Source organism: Sparassis crispa (assembly GCF_003851025.1).
Source record: "Sparassis crispa DNA, contig_000007F, whole genome shotgun sequence".
Lineage (NCBI taxonomy): Eukaryota > Fungi > Basidiomycota > Agaricomycetes > Polyporales > Sparassidaceae > Sparassis > Sparassis crispa.
Genome location: NW_020939754.1, coordinates 335,431 through 358,198, shown reverse-complemented (window position 1 = coordinate 358,198; position 22,768 = coordinate 335,431). Strand labels below are relative to the sequence as shown.

Sequence of the window (22,768 nt, the reverse complement as noted above, 5' to 3'; positions counted from 1 at the left end):
GAGCATTGCGAATGATTCAACGTTAGGAAGATCGCAGGAAGACCGAACCAGTTTGTTTTAGCAGAACTGAAGTTTGAGACTAGATTCTTTGGTCGGTTGTTGTCAGCGCTCTCAAAACTGTCTGGCACGGTCGCCTCGGCTCATCCTCGTAGTCAGTTGAATATTTATTGGAGCGTCCATTCGCAAACGCTGAACGCACTGGAGTCAATCGTCTGATCACAGTGTTTGCAGCGAGTTCTCGTCCGAAACAAAAAGCGGAAATAGTAATACAACAAAAACGTAAAGTATATAGGCGATGATGCATATCAGTTGTCCTCGGTTCATTAACTAAGTAAAAGTGGGTGCTCAATGCGGGAAGCTCGTCAGCATCGAGTCGTCCCAGATGCGTCCTGGCCTCGATCTCGAGATGCGCGCCAGTTCGACCGTGTACTTCACAGGGGCAGCTCCCGCCCCGTCATTGCCACGCCCTTCTTCAGCCATGGCACGGAATCCTTGTCTCAGCGCGCGATCGCACTGATGCAACCTCGCCTCGTCCGCATCAATCTCCGCCACCTTGTCAACTCCAACAGTTGCCGAGCCCGCGTCGTAAGCCCTTCTGACGTGGTCGCTCAGCCGTTGCACAGCGGTTGGTAGCGACTCGCCCTCCGTAACCCTGACCTCGAGCTCGCCCAGTGGCTCGCCAGATTGGATGGATGTGACTGTACGGGAGAGGGGAGGAAGACGATTGGTGCTACCCGAGTACGCGCTGAACTGTTCAACGACACCAGGTTCTTCCGGAACGAGGTGAACGCAGTTAACTCCAGACGATCTGATAAGCAGGATGAAGGAGTCGTGGCGAGAGCGCGAGGGATTGAGGAAAGCAAGCAGATTGGCCAGCATTGTAAGTACTGGGAGTAGAGTGCACTTAGGCTCAAGTACAGCCTCTAGTTAGGGGAAGATACACAGCCAGAGCTCCAGGTGGACTCAGTTTCAACAATGGTTTAGAAACACGGTTGAACGTTGAACCCTCGAGCGAGCCTGAGTTTAACCCGTAAATACCCTGAGTACGAGATACGGTGAATGAGTTAGGGCTGCCCCTAGGGTTTACCTGGGTTGAACCCGGTCAAAACTTAGAAACGGTGAAGCCTATCGTACCTGAGCTTTAGGGACTTCTCTTCTACACAGACATTGCACACGGCCACGGCGGATTTCGTTGATGTTTTGGGTGGTCTGATGGCCCTCGCGCGACTTGTCGAAGCTGCCGGACCGACTATCTGCTAGTATGTGGTATTTAAATTTGATTCACAGGACGGTTCACAGTGGCACGAAACCATTTTTGGATTACATTCACTTCTTTTTGACACCAGATCGGCCAGACTGACAGGTTCACTAATAATTTGGCCGCGTGTTCAAAGCTAAAAAGGTTCTCCCTCCTTACCTTTATCAATTGCCAGGAAGCGAACGAAGCTAGCAACCCCAGCGTGGATATGCTCAGAGACCCTATGGGCACGATCTTTACCCTGAACCCCCACTATGAGCAACATCAATTTCACGTTATTGCCGCAAGCAACGTGGCCCAATGGATCCGAAAGTGATCATGGCAGGCAATAATCCCCATTTTTGACCTTTTTGCATACCTCAAGGCCTCAAGCTTCAAGACTATGTCGTTTCAAATTGGACTTTACAAGCCATCCTCAGTGGATCCTGGACGTGAGTCTACCATGCTGTTATCGAGACTAAGCTATCTGAACTCCATGCCCTTGACTTGTTGTATTTCTCCCTCGCAGAGCTGCGTGAAGATGAGTAGAATGCATGATACTTGAGCGTTTTCTGAACGACTGCTCTTGTATCTGGTGAGCACTTTGTATCATCTCACTGAATAGTGAAAGAATTAAATAGTTGTCCGTTGACAAGACTTATCTATGAACTGATTTTTCTTGCAGACAATCTTGCTTTCCGGCGGTGTTGACTTGTTGACTGACAAAGCTTAAGGGTGTCAAGGTTAGATGGGATTATTTGTAGCCTCGCGCAGAGCATGTTACTGATCCTGCTATACTTATCCTGGTATTACATTGCCATGAGAGGCACAGACGTGACTTACAGCCTGCTTTGCACCTCAAGTGCGCCTATACCCCTTTCCCCCACCTCTCGCCACCACCGCTCCGCAACCTCTTCCGCATCATACCCGAACTGTGCCTCGTTTTTATTCTGGTCTGCCCACTGGTTCGGATTCCCGTCGCCTTTATCCGTAGTCGACCCTGCAAGCTCAGCCTCCATGGCCGTGTGCATCGCCGCGTCGCGTGCCCGTTGCTCGGGTCCGTCGGGTAGATGGAAGATCGTCTGGTTCAGCCGAGAGGATGCTTGCGTCGCTGCTGTGCGTGGCAGCCGCAGGGCTTCGTACGCGTGAAGTAGAGGCGTGAGCTGCACCACGGATGATAGGTGAGACAGCAGTTTCCCGAGTACTGCTGCATCCTCGATGGCCATCGCAGCCCCTTGCGCACGATAGGGCTGTAAAAGTTGTTGTAGGCAAATTCCGCATGCGAATAATGCAGAACGCACGAGCATCGGGTGGCACGCGTCGCCGAGGAGAATAACGCGCGCAGACTTGTGGATCCAAGTCTTCAGTGGCTGGCGGTCCATCAGCCTCCACTTCAGCGTCGAATTGACCAGGGCCATCATCTTCTGGATTCTACCAGGAAATTGGTTAACAGGTTGCGCGATGTCTTACAGCATGGGATTTGGATTTCGCACCGGGGCTCGAAGTCAGCGAAGTCCGCGCGCATCTTCTCTGCACTGCCCTCCGCTGTCCACGACTCGACGGAACCGTCATCCGGATGTGCCATGACGAGGTTGTAAGCCTTCTTCGCGCGCTGAGGTGGAAAACATCAATGTGAGCTTAACGAACGAGGAAGAGAAGACCGACCACATTGTAGCCCATGATGTGTCGCCGTGGGCCCATCCAACCCGTCATCTCTGGCGTGTCTACGAGCGGCTTCAGATCCGGATCCGTGATCATGAGTGCCGTCGGGATTAGCGCGCGGTATACCGCATCACCGGTCGCCTGCGCGGGGTTCACATGTCCGAGCACGACGCGTTGGATGAAGCTCTTCACACCGTCTGCGCCTACGATGAGGTCCCCACGTACTACCTCCCCGGACGCGAGCGTGACCGAGGGCTCATCCGGGTCAACAGCAACTACCGTGGACTTGAGGCGCAGTGTCATGTACGGCGCGGCGAGGTCGAACAACAACTTGTGGAAGTCAGCGCGGTGGATGTGGTAATACGGAGCGCCGAATATCTCCATCTTCTCTGCCCACTTCGAGTACCCTACCCTCTCTCCCGTGCAGTACCTGCGAAAGACGATTGCTTCGGGCTTCACTGCAATTTCTGCAAGTGCCTGGCCGAGACCCCAGCGGGTGAGCAGGCGAGTGACGTTGGGCGATACCTGGATGCCTGCGCCGACTTCCCCTAATGCCTCTGCTGCCTCGAGAATGGTTATCCGGTGTCCGACCAGCCCGAGACAGTGTGCAGCGGTGAGACCTCCAATGCCGCAGCCTACAATGAGAATGTGCAGGGGTAACTCTGCCTTGCGAGTGCTCACTGGCGAGCTGGCATCCATCTGCGGGTATTACTGAAGACCTACTAGGTATGCAGGAGGTATATCATGGTGGGAGAATGTTCTAGCGGGCGTATAGGTATACCCTCCGTTGACTGTATGATGACTTCTGGCAGTCTGCATGCTGAGCTGAGATACTGACGATGCATCATGGGAGTCACCTGAGTCCAGGCTTTCTGTATTTTCCCGTCGGCTTGTCATTCCGTCCAATCGTGTGGTGACAGCGGTTATGCTGACTGTGGAGGTTTCCATCAGTTGTGCCGATGTCCTTCTGTCTGATTGGTGTGACGTGCCATGGACCATGGATAGAACACATCCAACCAACGAGACTTGTCAAGGCAGGAGTTCGGTCTTAGTGCGACATTAGGCTGCGCGGCACCATCTAATAAGCTTTGGAATACGGGAGGCTCCCACCACTGAGAATGGAAAGCCCTTTCCAGCCTTCGGCAAGTTGACGATATCGGATGGAGGCCGTTGTATCTGACCGGGAAGATATCTATATCACTATTCAGCCAGTACCAGCCTTCTCTGTCTATGAATAGTATCTATGATGACCGGAGGGTACGAATACTCAGTCCAAAGACGAAGTTACTTGACTATGAGATCCGTCGAGTTACACGACAGATGGATACCGATCAGCACGATCGTCGCGGATCCAGTGCGCAAGATTCCCTTAATAGATGATGTGCGCGCCGACTCGCAACTCCGTATTTGGACAACGTTCAACTCCCCGATACTTCATCGGTACCGATATTTCGCTCGTAGACCCCCAGCTACCTCGAAACATGATTGCAATTGACACAAACAGTTGAGACCATTGACTCTATTACTTCTAAGGTACTATATGTGCTGTATGTACGGGATGCAACAATAGTATACATGTGTGATTCTTTAAATGGATAAGATGCGATAATTGCTGAAAACAACAGGGACGGCTCTCACGCCAGTAGAATGGTGATACGAAACAGCTTGGGGTAGACGTTACACGGAAGACAGCTCGTGATAGGTCCCACAAGCTCACGCCGCGCGACTCGAGCGAGCCCGGATGGCTCTGCCATGTCGGTAGAACAAGAATGGGATCGGAATCATGCCGAGAGAGATGAATGCCCACACAGACGCAGCCCAACCGTTGCCAAGGTTGTGGTACATCGCAGTGATGAACAGCGGCATTGCGGCGCCAGAGCCTGAACGAATAACGGTCTTTGCTGCAAGCGCGGATGCGACATAGCCAGGGAAGGCGTCGATGAGGTACGCATTCGCGGAGAAGTAGATGATCACCACTGACATGCACAGAAGCGATGAGCAGCAAAGACTTGATGAAGAAGCAAAGGAATACGCACTGCCAAAACCGAAGGGGATCCCTGAGATACATGGCCCAACCCAGTTGCCGCCTCCAGGCATCACTGCAGGAGGACTCGTCCATCCGAAGATGAACATGGATATGGGAACGAACCAGCACCCAATCATCATGCCTACCAGCCGGTCTTCAGGATCGGCATGTCCGCCCTTCGCCTCGGCACGCGCGTGATAGTTTTCTTCGACAAGCGGCATAACGGCGAGTGCAATCAGCAGGCCGATGATAACAGAGAGAAATGTGAGTCCAGTCAAGCCATTATTAAAGTCATATCCTCCTGGGCCAAACACGACAGGGAAGCTGAAGAAGAATGCGTACTAGGTAGAAATGAGGGATCAGCCACTGTGGTAGAATGTTAATATAGAGATTCTCACAAGTAAACCATAGATGAGAGCGATGTAAAGGGACATCATCAGGAGAATCGGTTCAGTCACGAGCATTTCTATGAGATAGTTGGGCTACAGTTCCAGATGTGAATACAGGGTTGTACTTACGGAACGGTCGCAAGAGGGTCTCGACGAGCATTTGCGAAAACGATGCACTGAACATTTCTTGCTCGGTGGTAATGTTGCGGTCTCCCGTTTTCTCCCGGAGACGTGCAGCACGTTTACGCAGGAGAACAGGAGCGAATGTTTCGGGGATTGTCGCGATGAGGACCGCGGAGCATCCGGAAAAGATCATGTTCACCTTCAGGCACCGTTTGTCAAGACAATGCAACCCAAAGATGAGTATTAAATTACATACCCAGAATAACCACCTCCAGCCAACAGTCTCACCTACGAAGCCGCCGATGACTGGACCAAGCACAGGCCCACCATAGGGTGCCGCGGCAAATAGCGCGATTGCAAATCCGCGCTCATTGTTGTCCCAGATGTCTGAGATTGTGCCGCCTGCCAAGGTAAGCGGCGATGAAGCGAATATACCACAGAGGAAACGGCAAATGAGTAATGTCTGGATGTTCTGGGCGACAGCACACGGAATGTTGAATACTGGGTAATTGTGTTCAGGTGGTGTTAAGACTGAGACGGGAAGTCGAGCACTTACTGACATAGAGAATACTTGGAATTATCCAGATTGGCCGTCTACCGAGCAGTTCACTCTGAAGAATACGGTCAGTTGACGTTTGACATAGTCCATGATATATAGAGACTCACGAGAGGCGACCACGCAAGAGGGCCAAGACCAAATCCGCAAACCATAAGAGAAACGCTCAATGCAATGACAACTCCTCCCACATGGAATTCTTTCTCGAGTCCATCAAAGTCGCCGGTCACGACCGCACTCCCAAAGGCAGCACCAACGACAGAAAATGCACAGACGGCAGTCAGATCTGCACAAAAAAAATCAGAGCTCCACAAAAGCACGATGCAAAGCGACGACGTACACCACCGGTAAGCATTCGACCAATTTCGGGGATCCTCGGGATCGTTCTTCAACCACGTAACCAACTTCACACTTTGAAGTCTCCTAACCTTCTCTGGATCCTGCAGCTCATCCGGTATTACGGATAAATGAGTGGGAATAGGACGAAGTGCAAGGTCGGCAGGAATATAACCCGTTCGCGACGTAGTTCGATATTCATCGGTAAATCCAGCTCGCCCGACATCGGTGGTTCCGAACGGGAAACTCAGATCCGCACGATTGGGGTCATGCGTAAGAGAAATGGTTGGAATTCCAATAGTCTCCTCGGATGAGGGAGTGAGATCTCCGCCAAGGCCAATTTCCTGCGGCTCTGCAAGTCGGTCATCCCACGGTAAGTCAATGGTAGCGATTTCGCTCTGGGATCTTTGGCTCATGGTCTGCATCCAAACCAGAGCACGGCGAAAGAGAAATAAACGCGAAATAGAGCGAGAGCGAGGAAGAGATCGTGGAAAAGAAAGCTGAATTTCTATCCAAACTCGAGGCCATCGTTATATATCGACAGTGAGTGCCACTGTTTCTCAAATATCCGGATGACCGTGTGTGTCGGGATCTGGACACGCATCATAGAACAGTAAAGAAAGAGAGTAGACCACTCCACCGCAACGCCACCGAAGTGGTCCGAAGCCTTTTAAGCGCCCATTGGGGCCTGCCGATTGGCCAGGGACTTTGCGGCCGAGCACTGTCCCAATTTGGATAACGTGGTTTATGCTTGCTTCCGGTATCCCCCTTGAACCCGAGTCGCCACCTACGTGCGGACGGTCTTGATACTACGCCTCAGGCTGGATATCTACAGTATGTCTCGGTACTCTCCAACTTCAACAGTTACAAACACATCGATTTCGATCTCTATGTAGTTTTCTAAGCCTCCAAAGCCTTCAGTACTCCGACGCCCGAGATTTGGTTCATCCGTCTCCATGTGGCATTGATCATGCGTATCATTTCCCTGAAAAACATCCCAGTCAAATACAGAAGAGCTTGAAGTGACTTATCTTCTTCTACTCTTCCGCATATGACTGGAATGGAACGTGCGTCTCGCCCACTGCTATCATACTCCACTGCCTGGGCTGTCTATAATGCATGCTCACATGATCAACGTACACGGCTTTGGTCACAACATGCTGGGGCCATTGACGCTCCCTCAAACGATCAAGGCGCATCCACCGGATTCCAGCTTATCGCACCCGGCGTGCGCGGTCCAGCGCGTCGAGCGCATCCATATCTTCCCCTGCGATCTCGAAATCATACACTTCCGCGTTCACAGCGATGCGTGCGGGCTGCGAGGACTTGGGGAGTGGCACTCATTTGAGTCGAGAGTCAGCATCAGCGCGATGTAGTGTTTAGGGGAGAGGACGTACCCGCGTTGGAGCGACCACCGGACCAGAATTTGTGGTACGGATTTGGCGTACTGATTGAAGAGAAGATGTTAGGGCTGCGGTGAGTGGGAGAGTACGAACATGTACCTTCTTAGCGACCTCGGTGAGGACGGCCTCATCGAAGTTCTTGCCGCGGATGAACGGGCAGTACGCCTGCACGACGATGTTGTGCGCAGTGCAGTAGTCGACTATCGGCTTTCTGCTGGCAGAATGGATGGAGCTATGTTGGAAGAGACCACGGACGGGTTATCCATTGTATTATCGAGTGTCGTGATTGATTGACAATTGACGTACCTCAACCTGATTGACTACAGGCATCTCGAGACCTGCCTCTCGAATTTCTTCGAGGCGGTACACGCGACTGCAAGACCGAAGTTAGTGCGAAAGTGTAGGGGATATACTCACTATTTCGACACGCCCACGCTTCACAATTTGCCCGCCTTCTTTGCACAGGAGTGCCCTCCAGTCTCGAGGCGCTTCTCCTTCCCAGAGAGAACACTGTGTATTAGAAATAGATCAAGGTAACCTGCAGATCTCGGAGTCAGTTAATTCGCAATGCATGTGAGGAGGGGGACGCGCACCGAGGCCAAACCGCTGGAGCGAGTCGTCTATCGCACTCAGCGCAGCGTTGTAACCGTGTTCGTGAACCATAACTTTTGAGGCTGTATGCAAAGATCTCCTTATAAGTACGAGGGAAACGTTACAGATGGGTCGGGGAAGACGCACTGACGAAAATGTCTTCGCGAGGAATGCTGCTCTCCCGGACAGCCTTGCCGACCTCGGCCTCATTCGCGCGCGGAGTCGATGTGCCTGCAGAAGAGTCAGCGTACTTCCCTGTGCATGCGCTCACAGAAGTGCGCGATAGGCACCATACCTGCATCCCTGCAGTGACAGACAGTCACAGATAGCGACATCTCAAGTTCTATCTCCCACCTTGACATCAACGGGTGTGCACTGAGACTCAGGGATCTTTGGGTCGCTGGAGGGCAGCAAGGCAGCTACTACAGTCCTCTGCTCCGGAAACCCCAAGGCCTAGCTGGGGCATTGTGCGACCTATTCCGCGTACAATGGGCTGAATTGGTAGGACTAAGTCTACTTACCGGATGAGAGATGGATGGTGGACGATATGTTGAGAGTCATGGTTTCTACGCGGGGTCACTTCGGGGCAAGTGGGGAAGCTTTACGTACTTCAAAAGATTTATACGCGTATGGTCGAGGCAGGTTAAGTCAGCGAGCAGATTTAAATAGAATAGAGACGCGTCGATGAATAAGCCCCTTCGACCGCTATAAATGCCTAATGGAAACCCACTTCACCGAGACTCGGATATCGAGTCAGACTTCAGATTGCGGCACCGCGAGTCAAAAAACCTGTCGGTACTACCAGCGAACCCACTCTGTTTCCGTATGCAAGTCAAGGCGTTCAACGTTCAACCTCTGAGGGTCCTGCCATTCGTTGTGGTGATGAGCCGAATAGGCGAGCACCCGGCACCACCCTTGGATATTTAGCTCAAGAGAGGTAGTGAGATGTTTACAAGATTTGTATACATTTAGCTATAGAGGTTTATACAGCTTGAAAAGAGCAGAACACGCCATCAGACCTTCAACGCGACGCGTGACGATCACGCATATGAGTAAGGGAGCACGTGAGCGCGACGAGTCAAGACTCCCACCGAGAAAGCTCGCGGTAACTTCGAATACAACTCTCTGAACGTCGCCGAAGTATATCGTACACCGAACCACAAGTATACATTCTTCACACCGCAAGCTTCTGGTTGCTCTCGTCCACCAGCGCTTTAACGGTCTGCGCAATCTCGACTGCGCCCTGGAAATATTGCACTTGTGAGGAGAATGGCTGCTGCAAGGTGGAGCGCGTACCGGAGTGTCGGAATGGCAGCAGATAGAGACATCCGTTACGCCGTCGCTCAGCGGTACAAACCCGGACGTCGTAGTGACTTGGCCCTCTTTAAGTAACTTGGTCACCTGCGGCAGAACGATGAGACAGGTAGTACTAAGAACTAGGCTGTTCACCGCTCACCCGGTTATGGACAGCATTCAAGGGGACAGGATCATGTTTCCTGAGTATGGACTCGAGTTTGAGATCGCCTGCATTTTCGAACTGAAAAGAATAACGCACTTAGTGATAATGAGTTTGCCTTCCGGGCTGTACTCCAGGTCCGCAAACCACTCTGGACAACATAGTTATGATGAGAACCAAGGAACTGCGTAACATAGAGAGTCGAGTGCACCTGCAATGAAGGGGACGTCCAGTTCCTTCGCAGCCACCTGGTGACACGTTCCCGCGAGACCCATAAAGGCCACGCCGAACGTCTTAGCTACACCTACGGCTGCACGAGCCAAAGGCATATCGCGGGCTGTCATTCCATAAACCGATCCATGCGGCTTAATCTGGAGGAATTTGTAAATGAGATAGGTAAAAAGTATAGCGTCGAGAACTCAGGCTGCTAACGTGATTCAGAGGAAGTCCATAACGTGTCAAAAATCCTACGAGTGCGCCGACTTGGTAGATGAAGCATGAAGCAAGCTCTTCCTGAGGCACAGCCATGAGATCACGAATCCGTGTGATAAGTCAACAGAACATACTGGTTCCATCATCATCTCCCGTCGCCCGAAGCCTTGTCGGTCGGGCAACGACGGGTGAGCGCCAATGAGGACACCATTCTCCTTGGCCAGAAGGACGGTCTTGTTCATGATAGAAAAGTCCCTGCGCAGCGCAACCACCGGCCGGTACACAGCACGACGAGGTCGAACAAATGCAAGGTGAATATATTCGTGAGTATAGACACTATGTAAATAAATTTGTCTCACGATGCATGGAAGCCGCACGCGATGTTCGCCAAGTGGATTGTCTTCATGAGTGAGTCGTCATCTCCCTATTGTTATGAAAATTAGGCTTGCTCGTGGGTCCATCCATAACAACCCTGAACGCACCATCTCATAAATGGAGTATCCCTGACAGTCAAAAATGTATGGTTAGTACTATGTCTCATTTCCCATCCGTTTCATGATGGCAAAGCTAATATATGTTCTTGCTGTGGTTATGCCATTGTGTAGACCGTATCTTTGAGCTGAGACTCGGATCATCGGTTAGAGACGCCCGACGGACGCGAGCATAGTTCAAACTCGGTCGTCCACCACTCTGCACAAATTCCGACACACGCACGGTGACGCAGTATTCCTCGCACTATACCATACAATGAACGAAAATCCTGGCATACCAACGACTCACCTCTCCCATGTCGCAATTCACTGTCGCTCGTAACCCGGTCATTTGCCCGAGATATAGGCTGCAGGTCGGGAACTGGAGCTCAGAGGCCTGAAGCTGTGGATAGGGAGGAGCGGTGGTGCTCTTTAGACTGCACTTGGCTTTCGATACTTCCCAGGCCGGGTATTCATGGAGCACCGACGGGCGGCCCGTAATCGCGAAGGTCAGACACCGACACCAGCTGAGCTTCCTTATCAATTCCATTTTACGATGATTATCTGCGGAATATTGCACACATAAAGACTGGTCTGGCTATCCGGTGAGTATGGCCCTCTCAATGTCCCCACACAAGCTGCTGGTCGCTAACCGGGGCGAGATTGCAGTGCGCATCCTGCGCACGGCAAAGCGCCTTGGGATCCCGACTATCGCCATATACACTCGCTCGGACGCTACTGCCCCACACGTATTGCTTGCCGACGAGGCCGTTGCTCTACGTCCGGAAGATGATGACCCCGTCTCGAATTCGCGTGGCTATCTGGATGCAGAGACGATCGTCGACGTATGCAAGGACCGCAAAGTTACACTGGTACACCCGGGGTACGGCTTTCTCGCCGAGAATGCACACTTTGCGAGTCTGCTTGTGGAAGCTGGGATTACTTGGCTTGGCCCTCGTGTAGAGACTATACTAGCTATGGGACTGAAACACCAAGCCCGTGTGCTGGCTGTGGAGGTGAATGTCCCACTTGTTCCAGGGTCTGAGGGGCTGCTCGACAATGTGGAAGATGCCGTGAAAGTTGCTGTTGAGATTGGCTTCCCTATTATGCTCAAGTCGACCGCTGGCGGTGGCGGAATGGGTCTCGTCGTTTGTCAGAACTCAGAGGAGTTGCGCGCAAAATTCTCCGCGACGCAAGAACGCGCCAGGGTAAGTTCTATACTGCTGTGCGATACGAGCATGCCTGACGGTGACTTCAGACTTTATTCAAGAATGACGGTCTATTCCTAGAGCGTTATTATCCTGCCGCTCGCCATGTGGAAGTCCAAGTATGTCACAGTGACATATCCGTCCTGTTTTCTTTCTAACCGACGCAGGTCTTTGGAAACGGTTTGGGACATGCCATACATATGGGCGAACGCGAGTGCAGTGTGCAACGCAGGCACCAGAAAGTTATTGAAGAAACCCCCAGTCCATTCATGACACGGCATCCTGGTGAGATAATGGACACATACTGACACCCTTGCCATCGCTCAGTCGCTGTTGTTGCAGTGGTACTGGAAACAATGTGTGTGGCCGCTGTGCGTCTTTGCGAGCATATCACGTATGCTTCTGCGGGTGAGTTTGTTCATACTATCCAAGCTCTAGTGTTTAAAGAGGATGATAGGGACTGTCGAGTTTTTGGTCGAGGATGTGACCGGCGCATTCTTCTTCCTGGAAATGAATACGCGGCTCCAGGTCAGTGTCTCTTGTGCAGTGGCACTGTGATATATTGAGGCGCAGTCACGTAGGTCGAGCATCCTGTTACGGAAGCTGTAAATCCTGGACTTGACATCGTTGAGCTGATGATACAACAAGGCATCGCGGAAAGAGAGGCGAAGGAGGGAGGTCTGTCTGCAGACCAGCTGGACCAGGAAATGTACCAGATTGCTTTACACAAGAGGCCTTTGCATGCTATAGAGGCTCGCGTATATTGCGAAAATGCGGCCGCGCAGTTCAAGCCCTGTCCTGGTACCCTGCAACAGGTTGATGTACTGAAAGCTGACTGGTTGCGCGTTGAAACATGGGTGCGTATTTTATGCCCGGATTGTCTTTCCTGAAAGTCACATCAGTCTCTCGCTTAGGTAGAGACGGGGACGAACGTCACACCTTATTTTGACCCACTTGTTTGCAAATTGATCGTCACTGCGCCAACTCGTCAAGAAGCAGTAGCACGGCTATTTCAGGCGCTATCACAAAGTAAAATTTACGGCCCTCCGAACAACACGGCATACCTTCGCGCCATCTGCGAGTCGGAGATTTTCCAAAGTGGCAATGCTACTACGACCTTCCTTGATACTTTCAAGTTCATACCGAGGTATGTGGACTAGCTCTTGAGGTTCTAACGTATTCACCCATTTTAACTCTACATGTACAGAGGATTTGATGTCCTCAGCGGAGGTTTGGACACTACAGTGCAAGATTATCCTGGCCGACAACTAGGCCTTGGTATCCCCCGTAGTGGGCCGATGGACTCTCTCGCCTTCCGTATCGCGAATATCCTTGTCGGGAACAAGCCAGGTACAGAAGCATTGGAGGTCACGCTCATAGGCTGCCGGCTATTCTTCCATACTCCTACCGTTATTGCGATCACAGGTGCATCTGTTCAGGTCACAGTCAATGGACAGGACGTGGACATGTGGAAAAGTGTCGTGGTGCCTGCTAGAGGCAAATTGGCTATGACTACGGCCAAAGAGCCTGGTTTCAGAGCATATCTCGCTGTGAGAGGTGGTTTCCCTGAGATTCCGCCGTACCTTGGGTCGAAAGCGACTTCCATGGGCCTTGGTGGGTACCAGGTAGGCGCGGGGTTCTATGCTTCAGACTCGGTTTTCCCTCACTAGCCAATCTTAGGGGCGTTCCTTGACCTCCGGAGACCACATTGCTCTGGGTGACTGCTATCCTGCACAGGAAGAGCGGCCCCTTCCCCTCCCACCATACTTAGTTCCTGCATATCCCACGAACTGGACGATCTACTGCCTTGCTGGTCCACACAGTGACGAGGAGTTCGTGACACGAGCAGGGATCGAAGAATTCTTTTCCACGCACTGGAAAGTGAGCATCTCGAGCAACCGCATGGGGATCCGCCTCGAAGGCCCGCAGATAACGTGGGCGCGCAAGAATGGCGGGGAAGGCGGGTCACACCCGTCGAACATCCACGATAACGGTTACGCGTTGGGTACGATCAACCTGAATGGCGATACACCGGTCATCTTGACGAACGAGGGCCCTGACATGGGTGGTTATGTTTGTATATGCACCGTTGCGACAGCTGAGTTGTGCGCCCCTGTATCGATCCCACAACTGCTCGACACGACTGACTATGATGTTGTATGCTATAGGTGGAAGCTGGGACAGCTGCGTCCGGGCTGTACAGTACGTTTCAAACGCATTACTTTTGCTCAAGCCCTGCAGCTGCATCGGCGTCGCGAGGAGTACCTCGGCAACCTATCTCATATTTGTAGTACATCCGAATCCTTCTCGGTGTCGGTGGCCAATGATTTCCTGCAAGATAACCTAGAAGACGTTGAACAAGACTCCAAGCTACATGTCATCTCGCCCGTGGCAGGAAGCCCTCGTCCACAGGTTGTGTTTCGCCAGGTAAGCCGACACATACTCAGCGCGTGTCAACCATAGAGATTCAATAGATATCTGTCAGGCGGGAGACTCAGCTATCTTGGTCGAGTATGGCGAACTACTATTAGATTTCGGTCTCCGCGCTCGAATTCATGCGTTTGAGTCCGAGCTCGGGAAACGAGACGTTCCGGGCATGTGGTCGCTCGCCCCTTGCATTCGGTCAACCATGGTATTCAACATATTTCTCCGTACTGCCTATAGCGGACTAATGACGACCAGATTCACTATGACCCTCTTGTCATCTCACAATCCGACCTTTTGACAACTCTGTTGGAAGTAGAAGCATCCCTTCCGGACACTCTCCACCATACTACCTTCCCCGGTCGTAGGATTACGTTCCCGATCGTGTTGGATGACCGATGGAGCAGAGACGCTTTGGAGCGATACATGCATTCTATCCGCAGCGAGGCTGTATACCTACCCAGCAACATTGAGTATTTGGCTAAGAACAATGGACTCGAAGGTGGAGTAGCAGAGGCTCTCAAGCTACTCGTATCTTCCGATTGGGTATGTACAAACCGACTTCCAAGCTGGATCACTCATAGTAATGGAGTTGTCAGCTTGTTCTCGGTGTCGGGTTCTATCTAGCATGTCCCTTCCTCGTCCCTGTAAGTCTACTTCACTACAGCTTTATACCGATAAGCTGATAGTTATTCGAACAAGATCGATCCACGATGCAGACTGGTGGGGCAAAAGATGAACCCTTCGCGGACGTACACTCCGCGCGTAAGCATTCAAGTCTGCGGTCGCTGTTATCGCCCTAAAATGTGACATTTACCCAGGGTGCTGTCGGCATCGCGGGTCTGGTAGCTGCCATATATCCAATAGAATCACCCGGAGGATATCAACTCTACGCGCGTACACTGCCGCCTTGGCAAACGTGGGGGAAGGGAAGAAATTTCAAACCTGAGCAGCCTTGGCTTCTGCAGCCATTCGATCAGGTGCGTTCTTCTGATTCTGAGGAAGGTGGTGACCATCTTGACCGTCGTACAGGTTACGTATGAGATTGTGACAGAAGAAGAGTATCTTGAAGTCAGTGCGTGACTCCGAACGTAGAAGAAATATACTGAGCTCCAGACAGATTGAGGCTCGGTTCGATGCCGGTAGATACGAATTCAAGGTATGCTCACCATGTCTTCCAGTGTTGTGACTATCTAAAATGTAATGCAGATTGAGCCAACTGTTTTCTCAATGTCAGAGTATAACGCCTTCGTCGAGCGCATTGCAAAAGAGACGAGGCGATTTAAGGACTACCAAGCGAAGGGAGTCGAAACGGAGGAGGCCCTGTAGGTGTCCAAAACATTGGTCGGTCTTTGATGCGACTGAACGCTGTAATGCAGCGAGAAAGAACTACTGGCAAAATGGGATAGCCAGAGAGCGCAGGCAGCAGAGAGGCTTCAGAAAATGGTAGATCATTCTGATGGTGAGCCGTTGGAAGAATGTCCAAGTTGGTATCGCGAATACTCACTCGTATTGGCTTCAGGTGATCCCACCGGCGATGCCGTTGTATCTCCTCTATCTGCATCCATCTGGAAAATCAAGTGCAGCCCAGGTGATTTGGTTAAATCTGGGGAGGATGTATTGATCGTCCTCGAAGCGATGAAGACGGAGATCAACGTGAAAGCTGGGGAGGAGAACGTCGGCCGCTTGGTGAAGGGTTTTGGGAGAGGCGTGAAAGAAGGTGCAGCTGTCAGCGCGGGAGACATTCTCATCACTTTGGCATAAATTCACACCGTCGCTACACATCCCAACGTCATGCTAGGGTTCTCTTGTTTCCCGGTGACTTGGGGCCTCCAAACTCTGGAGAGGGACTCAAAGATTATGAGTATGATTCCGACGACCTCTCGCAGGTGTCTCCTGTTGGTCTGTATAATTGTAGGAAAGTTAGTATGATGACTTACATGTACGGATAACTCCACGACAGCCGCTGTGGCGTTAACCTTGTGAGCCTCGGCATTGTGGAGGGTAGGATTCGGCGCCCTAACGCTGACTTGTAAAATAAACGAGTTCTGATCTCCATGCTTTCACTGCCACGAGTAAATACTTATCATAGGCACCCATTCTCGAGGTTTGAGGGTCACAGCATTTTGGCGAGGGTGAGTTGCACATCTTCACAAGAAAGCAATCAAGTCATCGGCTCCGTTCCTAGCCGTGTGCCATATGACGCTCTAAGTGAGGTTGGCGCTGATATGATACGTTGATCGAGCCTGAATGCGCGCAGGCGCATCATAGGGGCGTCGTACACTGAAGATATCCATGCAACGTTACAAAATTCCGAGCTTGCAAATAAAGAGATGCAGCGGGTGGATGGTATGGATCCCACATCTGCACAGGTGAGCTCTCTGTAAGTCATTACGCGACAAGTCCGACCGAGCTCGAATACGTTGCACAGCTCACCTCTATAGTGGATCCCCTCACACTGGTATCAACTGGCCATGCAGCCTGATCGACGACCCCGATGCGGGATTGTGAGCAGTTACTTGTGATAATATTTCACATGCTGACTGCGGGGCACTACGAGGATATCATTTTCGCTGACTCGCTCCGGTTTTCCTACACTTCCACAAATCTCTTGTAACTGGTCTAGGTGCTCTGCCGACTAGATAATGTTTGACGTGTGTATACTGGCTTTGTATCGTTATTCCTGCATCATAATTATAGTTACCTGTACCTGTAGTTTTTAATGCTATATCTATGTCCAGGTGAGCCTTTCATTTTGGAGTAATAAATCCTTGGTACGACAAGTTGGTAATGTGTCGGTATGGAGGTCGGGAGTGGGAGTATTTAGGTGGAGTGAGTATGTTCGTGAGGTGTTTTGGTTACAAGCGTGGATTTATACTATTATGTATCGTATCAGGTTGAAGTATGTAGGATGGAGAGGCCGTTCTGGCCATTAGCACTAGGATTGCACAGTCGTGAGTGCGATATGGGTTGTTCCGTTTTGTGGATGGATAGCAAATTATAGTAGTGCTGACAGTGTGAGCTGTCATGTTAGAGGGTTGCAAGTGCTGACCGGTCAGGACTCGGACCAGCTCCGCACGACATCCTATCGTCTCTCGGTTGCTCAGGATATCGCTCCGTCAACAAGCCAAGTTGATTCCGGTATTGGAAGGGGCTCGGCATATTGATGACAGCGAACGAGAATAGGGCGTAGAGGACGGAGTCGAGATGAGCTGGACAATCCCTGGTGACCAGCGGTGGATCCATGCACACAACTCGCTCGGTGTGAAGGTCGGGCCATGATAGGCATCGCGCGTGTCTATGGGCGCTTTCCACCGTGCTTCGCGCACAATATGACCGATAGGCTGGATATCCGGTCCGATTCTGATGTTCTATACATCAATAATTATATTGTGTTGGAATGTCCGTATACCCCTCCATAGGTCAGCTCTAGGAAGAGCATGCTTATAAATTATAAGCAAGCTCTTCCCAGAGCTGGTTAGCGGAGGGATATATGGACATTCCAACACTATGTCTGACAGAGTGCGAATTTGAGGACACACACGAGGTATCGGAAATAACATCCATGTTTCCGTACCTTACCACCTTACGTCTCCGCAGTGTGGACGTGAAGAAACCGCAGATGCTACAGTGGCAGGAGATGCGTCAGCGAAGAAGAAAAGTACAACTCCAGCTAAGAACTCACGCGAGAATGTGTCCACATTCCATTTACACATGTCATACACTGCCCCAACCTCTACGTCCACTTCCAGCCGATAGGCCACAGTGACGTCGATGTGCGTCGGGTGCACGATCTGCGGTGACGGACGCCGGGTCGCATGTTGATGGACAATGCGAGCCATGTGTCGGCCTGATGTGCAGGGGGTGGCGGACCTGTGGTGGTTGAAAATGCATAGGACTAACGTGTGTGACCTGATGCGTTTTCAACCGGATTTTAAGCTTCAGGTCGAACATAGGAGATGTAGAAGTGGGTTAAGAAACTCTGTGAGAGTGAGTTTCACTAAGCGTAGGGGTCGGAATGCGGGACGGAACAGATGTTGAAGTCAACGAGGTGAAGCGAGAATGAACAAACCACCTCTTATATATCTGGCCCACGCCACTAAGGACAAAGGTTTTCCATAATGGGAAGGTAATCCCAGCAACAATAGAACCAATTTCCCTGTTGCTTTTGATGGCGAAAGCCAATGACATCATCAACTGAGTGATTGCAAAGCGGCCATGCCATTGTAAAGAAACATGCCGTTGCTAGGGTGCAACCGTTCGTACGTAAGTGCTTATATGAAAGTTGTTAGACGAAACCGGCGAGAAAGAAAATTGATGCCTGCTCACGGGCGCTCTGCATATAACCAGCTCTAGGGAGTTGGCAGATTGACCCGGATACCAACAATGTCAGAGAAAATAAACTTCATTTCCTACAGATGCAAATAAAACGGCATATGTTGGACTCACATCTGAAATTTTTCTTCGAGTGTCCTGGAGGCTGTAGTCGAATCCTGTCGGTGTATGCCCTCTAGTCCTGAAAATTGAAACAATTGGATAATGTAGGATGGAATTTAGTGAACGCATCCGCGCAAGCCTGAGATTTTCCCTATTCCTCGACATTTAACAGTTACGACGAAATCTGTACGGAAGGACTCGGCCTTAAGTTGAGGTTATAATGAGCATGTATCGGAATGGGAATGCCTACAGGAGCAAGGTAGACTCGCCAGATCGGACTCGAAGGAAAAAACTCTTCGACTGAAGCGGAACAGCACCGACTCCTCAGCAGACCAAACAGCCTACTCAGTCTCGTTCACGTTTTATATGGGCTTCAGAAAACACGCAGGGATACACTAGACCCACGATGCATTGAACAAGCCCTTGTGACTGGGCTCGGGGCTCATCCTCAGTGTCGGCGTACACGTCGGTAAGATCTACGATCTGAGGCGGATAGGTAGCACTTGAGGTTAGGGTTGTCAGCGCCTTGGAAGTCACCGTCTACTACTCAACGTTAATGGGCTGCAGTACGGCACTCTGACTATCACATAGCCCAGTAAGTGTCTAAGACTAGTACTCCGACCATGGTACCTCCGGGTCTTCTCTCTCTGGCTGTTGGTATTCGGCGAAGTCAGCTTCTTCGCTCACCCTGAGTCGTTAGGCAGATGCTGTTTTGAATGTTCTACGTCCTCCACGCACCCGGAATCTTTTTGAATAATGGCTCCCTGTGACTCATGCCTCTGTCTACGCTCCCGATTCCAATACGACATGGATTTCCTCCGCTTGAGTCGGCGCCTGGGAAAAAGACGCCTCCATAAAACGGATGCTTGCCAGGATCTAGCTCGTCTGCTAGTTCCGAATTCTATCGAAGTTGTATCTTCTTCATGACGTCGTGGTTGACCCCAATTATCCAATCAGCACAGGGCAATGGTACTCATTCGGATTCGCCACAGTGTGACGGACGTAACGGACGTCCATTAATGGTCGTGGAGTGGTATCCTATTTTCTTGTTAGGTCCACTGTGTTTCCGTTCTATTGTTCCAACAAGGTTTGAGCCGGTCGTGACGTTCTGCAGCGATCGGGAGCCAAGTCCTTGTTCTTCCCACCGGCCGTCGAGGTATATAAGACGCGGCATCTATCCCATATGCTCCTCAGACCATCCACTGTTCATACACACATGGATTACCCACTTCTCCATAAAACGAAATACGCTCTTCAGGTGCTTCGCACGCCACGAACCGCACACGTTGACTTTATGACAGGCCCATGCGCGGCGACGGCGAGTTCTTGTGTTCTTTCCCCATGTTGCGCCATTCACGCCTTCCAACTAGCTCCTAGGTTATGTCGTGGTGTTGAGCACAAAGTCTACGGCTTAGTGCCTACTGCGAGCGCGGCCAAGGAGATCTGTATAGAAGGGTACGTCGTGGATGAGTGTGTCTTTATAGCTACTAACCTCAGTGGTTGTCATGCAGGATCACTGAATGGATGAACAGAATGAGTTCATCCGCGCAACGGCCACACCCTCCATCCGCGCGGCCTGTCAGCCTCCCTGCAGTCATGACCTTTTGTCGAGGTCGGTCTCCAGGAACTTTTGGCGAAAATTAGGGTGGCCTTTGGATAGGTCAGCCTCCCCGCAGTCGCTACTCACATCGGCCAGTGACAGTCGTCTTCTACGCATCACCTCGCTACCAGGTGCTCTACCGTGCACGCGGCTGATCACCCACATTCTGGTCCATGCATATACTGTCCTGCTTTTTGCTACGTTCCCTCGGCATCAACGTCACAACCGTGAGTGGTTCGCGCGATACCTCTTCCTCTACCCCTTAGGTGAACGTCGCCCGAGTTCAGTCTTCAGATCACACAATAGATCAGGTCATCCACATGGCGTAGAGATATCTCATGCCGCAATCCCCAGTCCGGACGCTCTATATTTCTAAACCCATATCATTCTCACGAGGCCGCAGTGTCGATTTCCTTTTTCCAGCTCGTCGAATGTCTTGTTCGCCACTTCTGCACGTTATCAACTTTGTACCGAGTTACATACAGCAAGATACATTAGTTTGCATATGTTGGAGCAGGCCATTTGACCGCCGGCGCTGGTGCCGCCACTAGTCTTGAGCGATCAAGAAATGAATACGGGTTTGAGAACTGGTCCATCCCTGGTCGATTTCTTGTGTCCGCAGTACATCTACCTCGGTAGAGAAGCCGTCTAAGTCATCGGCGAGAGGTTTACACTGACGGGCATGTACCTTTCCGCAACAAACTGCACGCCACAAGAAAATATGCGCAATTACGAGACCACCGCCCGACAGGCATGCAAATAGCGCAGGAGTTCAAATCATCCCGTTCCTCTAGCTAGACGCGCACGATGGACGACATCCAGTAGTGAGACGGAGAAGTCGTGAGCCTCATCATAAAAAGCACAATGTCGGTCTATTACTGCTCGTCTCCGAAAGCTTCGGGGTATGATGTACTATAGATATTGCATGAAATGGCTCCCACTCACGCCACCTTCTTGCTGCCATACCGATACGCCTCGACCTTGGCAGCCTCTACGACGCCCTCCGCCTCGACCTGCTCAAGCATCTTCTTCTCCGCCGCGGCGAACTGCTCCCTGCTGAGGCCGGACTTCTTCAACTCATTCATGCGCCGGCGGTGCTCGAGGTACTTGATGTCCGTGCCGAACAGGCGGTCGCACCAGCGGAACGACGTCGCAAAGTTGTTGGTAAACGCCATGTGGTGGAAGTCGTGGTGTTCCGCACCCGCCCAGAAGGGAAGGATGTGCTGCAACGACCATGGGAAGTCGTACCCGCTGTGCGCATCCACGGCCTGGAACAGGCGTAGCGTAATCCACACGTACACTGCGAAGATGTGGAGGTCCCTCTTGATGTAGCAATACCCCAATGGTCCGAGGATTGTGCCCGCTCCCAGGATCATGACCTCAGCCGGGTGCGCGTACTCCGCCGCGAGCCCAAACGGCGACGGGTATTTGTGGTGGATTTTGTGGATGTGCTTGTACAGAGGGCCCCAGTGGAGCGCCTGGTGAGCTGGGGCGTCGCTGTCAGATCCGGGCGAACGAAATGAATATCGGAAACTGACCGAAGAAATGGAACATATCCTCAAAGACGAAGAACAAGGCAACCTGGGGCACCATGATCTGCCACGATGGGAAAGGTACCTGCCAGGTGGACATGCCGAACATCTCTGCCACGGGGTGGAAAAGCCAAATCTGTAGCCAGCATGACGGTATGTTCAAACTGCATATCCGTTGTAACTCACCACCGGTAGCTCGACCATGAAATGTGAGTAGAGGACCTGCTTTGTGCAGTCCCACTGTTCTTGGGCCGTTGGGATGCGGTCAGGCTGCAGCTTCCATTTCTGGAAGTACGGCGTAGCGTCTATGAAGATCCATGGTAGGCAACGACCGAAGTACACAATCTGAAAACTTGCTGAGTTATTCGGAGACGAGCAAATATCATCTGACAAACCTCATGCAGGAGGAAACTCATCAGCCCTGTCGCAATGACAGGGTTCCCAATCCACAGATACCAGGCCGCCCACTGTGTCTCCAGCCAGTTTAACTTGCTGAAGTCGGTGCTGGCGTACAACACCTCTGCCGAGGTGTACGACGGCGCAGTTGAGTTCATTCTGAGAGCGCAAACGGTGCACACCAAGGGTGAGGTTGGGAGGGAAAGAGTGATGACAGTTGTAATTTAGGACACCGGAGTCGTTTATAAACGACTCCGTCGTACGATCTAAATTCTGGCACGTGACTGTGGCTGCCGTCCGATATCATTTTTCTTCGTTCTGTCTCGAGCTCCTGGACCAGAGTCTCGAGCTTTGATGTGATGTTCTCGTCCTTGAAAATTCAATTCTCAAATTCTCGATGGCATGTATTCAGACAACTTCGTGCTGCCGGCTGAAGTCAGACCATTCGCGTGCCGTATGACTGGAAATATTCGTCCGTGGAACCATTTCC

The 22,768-nt window shown here is 51.5% G+C and overlaps 8 protein-coding genes across 8 annotated transcripts; 2 read left to right on the top strand and 6 right to left on the bottom strand.

Annotated features, from left to right (window-relative positions):
- Positions 1-345: 345 nt before the first annotated feature.
- SCP_0801180 (hypothetical protein) lies at positions 346-879 on the bottom strand (the record flags this gene model as incomplete). The annotated part of the gene is made up of 1 exon (XM_027760712.1): positions 346-879. One exon carries the CDS (start codon positions 877-879, stop codon positions 346-348), a length of 534 nt encoding a protein of 177 aa, XP_027616513.1.
- A 1,197-nt stretch (positions 880-2,076) lies between these two features.
- SCP_0801170 (FAD-dependent monooxygenase OpS4) lies at positions 2,077-3,598 on the bottom strand (the record flags this gene model as incomplete). The annotated part of the gene is made up of 4 exons (XM_027760711.1): positions 2,077-2,487; positions 2,539-2,668; positions 2,731-2,849; positions 2,903-3,598. The coding sequence occupies 4 exons, from the start codon at positions 3,596-3,598 to the stop codon at positions 2,077-2,079; spliced, it is 1,356 nt and encodes a 451-aa protein (XP_027616512.1).
- A 1,014-nt stretch (positions 3,599-4,612) lies between these two features.
- On the bottom strand, positions 4,613-6,745 carry SCP_0801160 (Uncharacterized MFS-type transporter; the record flags this gene model as incomplete). The annotated part of the gene is made up of 8 exons (XM_027760710.1): positions 4,613-4,875; positions 4,936-5,266; positions 5,324-5,391; positions 5,444-5,636; positions 5,694-5,938; positions 5,994-6,048; positions 6,104-6,279; positions 6,334-6,745. 8 exons carry the CDS (start codon positions 6,743-6,745, stop codon positions 4,613-4,615), a joined length of 1,743 nt encoding a protein of 580 aa, XP_027616511.1.
- Positions 6,746-7,543: 798 nt separating this feature from the next.
- SCP_0801150 (Uncharacterized oxidoreductase) lies at positions 7,544-8,884 on the bottom strand (the record flags this gene model as incomplete). The annotated part of the gene is made up of 7 exons (XM_027760709.1): positions 7,544-7,654; positions 7,727-7,964; positions 8,028-8,105; positions 8,174-8,270; positions 8,326-8,406; positions 8,471-8,554; positions 8,845-8,884. The coding sequence occupies 7 exons, from the start codon at positions 8,882-8,884 to the stop codon at positions 7,544-7,546; spliced, it is 729 nt and encodes a 242-aa protein (XP_027616510.1).
- A 613-nt stretch (positions 8,885-9,497) lies between these two features.
- On the bottom strand, positions 9,498-10,696 carry SCP_0801140 (Lactam utilization protein; the record flags this gene model as incomplete). The annotated part of the gene is made up of 9 exons (XM_027760708.1): positions 9,498-9,566; positions 9,620-9,724; positions 9,780-9,819; positions 9,879-9,930; positions 9,991-10,150; positions 10,212-10,292; positions 10,346-10,466; positions 10,571-10,635; positions 10,694-10,696. The coding sequence occupies 9 exons, from the start codon at positions 10,694-10,696 to the stop codon at positions 9,498-9,500; spliced, it is 696 nt and encodes a 231-aa protein (XP_027616509.1).
- Positions 10,697-11,304: 608 nt separating this feature from the next.
- Positions 11,305-16,077, top strand: SCP_0801130 (Putative urea; the record flags this gene model as incomplete). The annotated part of the gene is made up of 20 exons (XM_027760707.1): positions 11,305-11,889; positions 11,940-12,008; positions 12,057-12,174; positions 12,232-12,297; positions 12,347-12,417; positions 12,471-12,746; positions 12,804-13,036; positions 13,097-13,514; positions 13,570-13,994; positions 14,058-14,316; positions 14,375-14,521; positions 14,572-14,859; positions 14,913-14,960; positions 15,016-15,078; positions 15,135-15,293; positions 15,346-15,384; positions 15,434-15,472; positions 15,523-15,638; positions 15,693-15,775; positions 15,836-16,077. 20 exons carry the CDS (start codon positions 11,305-11,307, stop codon positions 16,075-16,077), a joined length of 3,744 nt encoding a protein of 1,247 aa, XP_027616508.1.
- Positions 16,078-20,055: 3,978 nt separating this feature from the next.
- On the top strand, positions 20,056-20,394 carry SCP_0801120 (hypothetical protein; the record flags this gene model as incomplete). Its single annotated transcript, XM_027760706.1, has 3 exons — positions 20,056-20,068; positions 20,121-20,205; positions 20,262-20,394. The coding sequence occupies 3 exons, from the start codon at positions 20,056-20,058 to the stop codon at positions 20,392-20,394; spliced, it is 231 nt and encodes a 76-aa protein (XP_027616507.1).
- Positions 20,395-21,291: 897 nt separating this feature from the next.
- On the bottom strand, positions 21,292-22,436 carry SCP_0801110 (Methylsterol monooxygenase; the record flags this gene model as incomplete). Its single annotated transcript, XM_027760705.1, has 4 exons — positions 21,292-21,836; positions 21,889-22,018; positions 22,069-22,227; positions 22,278-22,436. 4 exons carry the CDS (start codon positions 22,434-22,436, stop codon positions 21,292-21,294), a joined length of 993 nt encoding a protein of 330 aa, XP_027616506.1.
- Between the last annotated feature and the right edge of the window lie 332 nt (positions 22,437-22,768).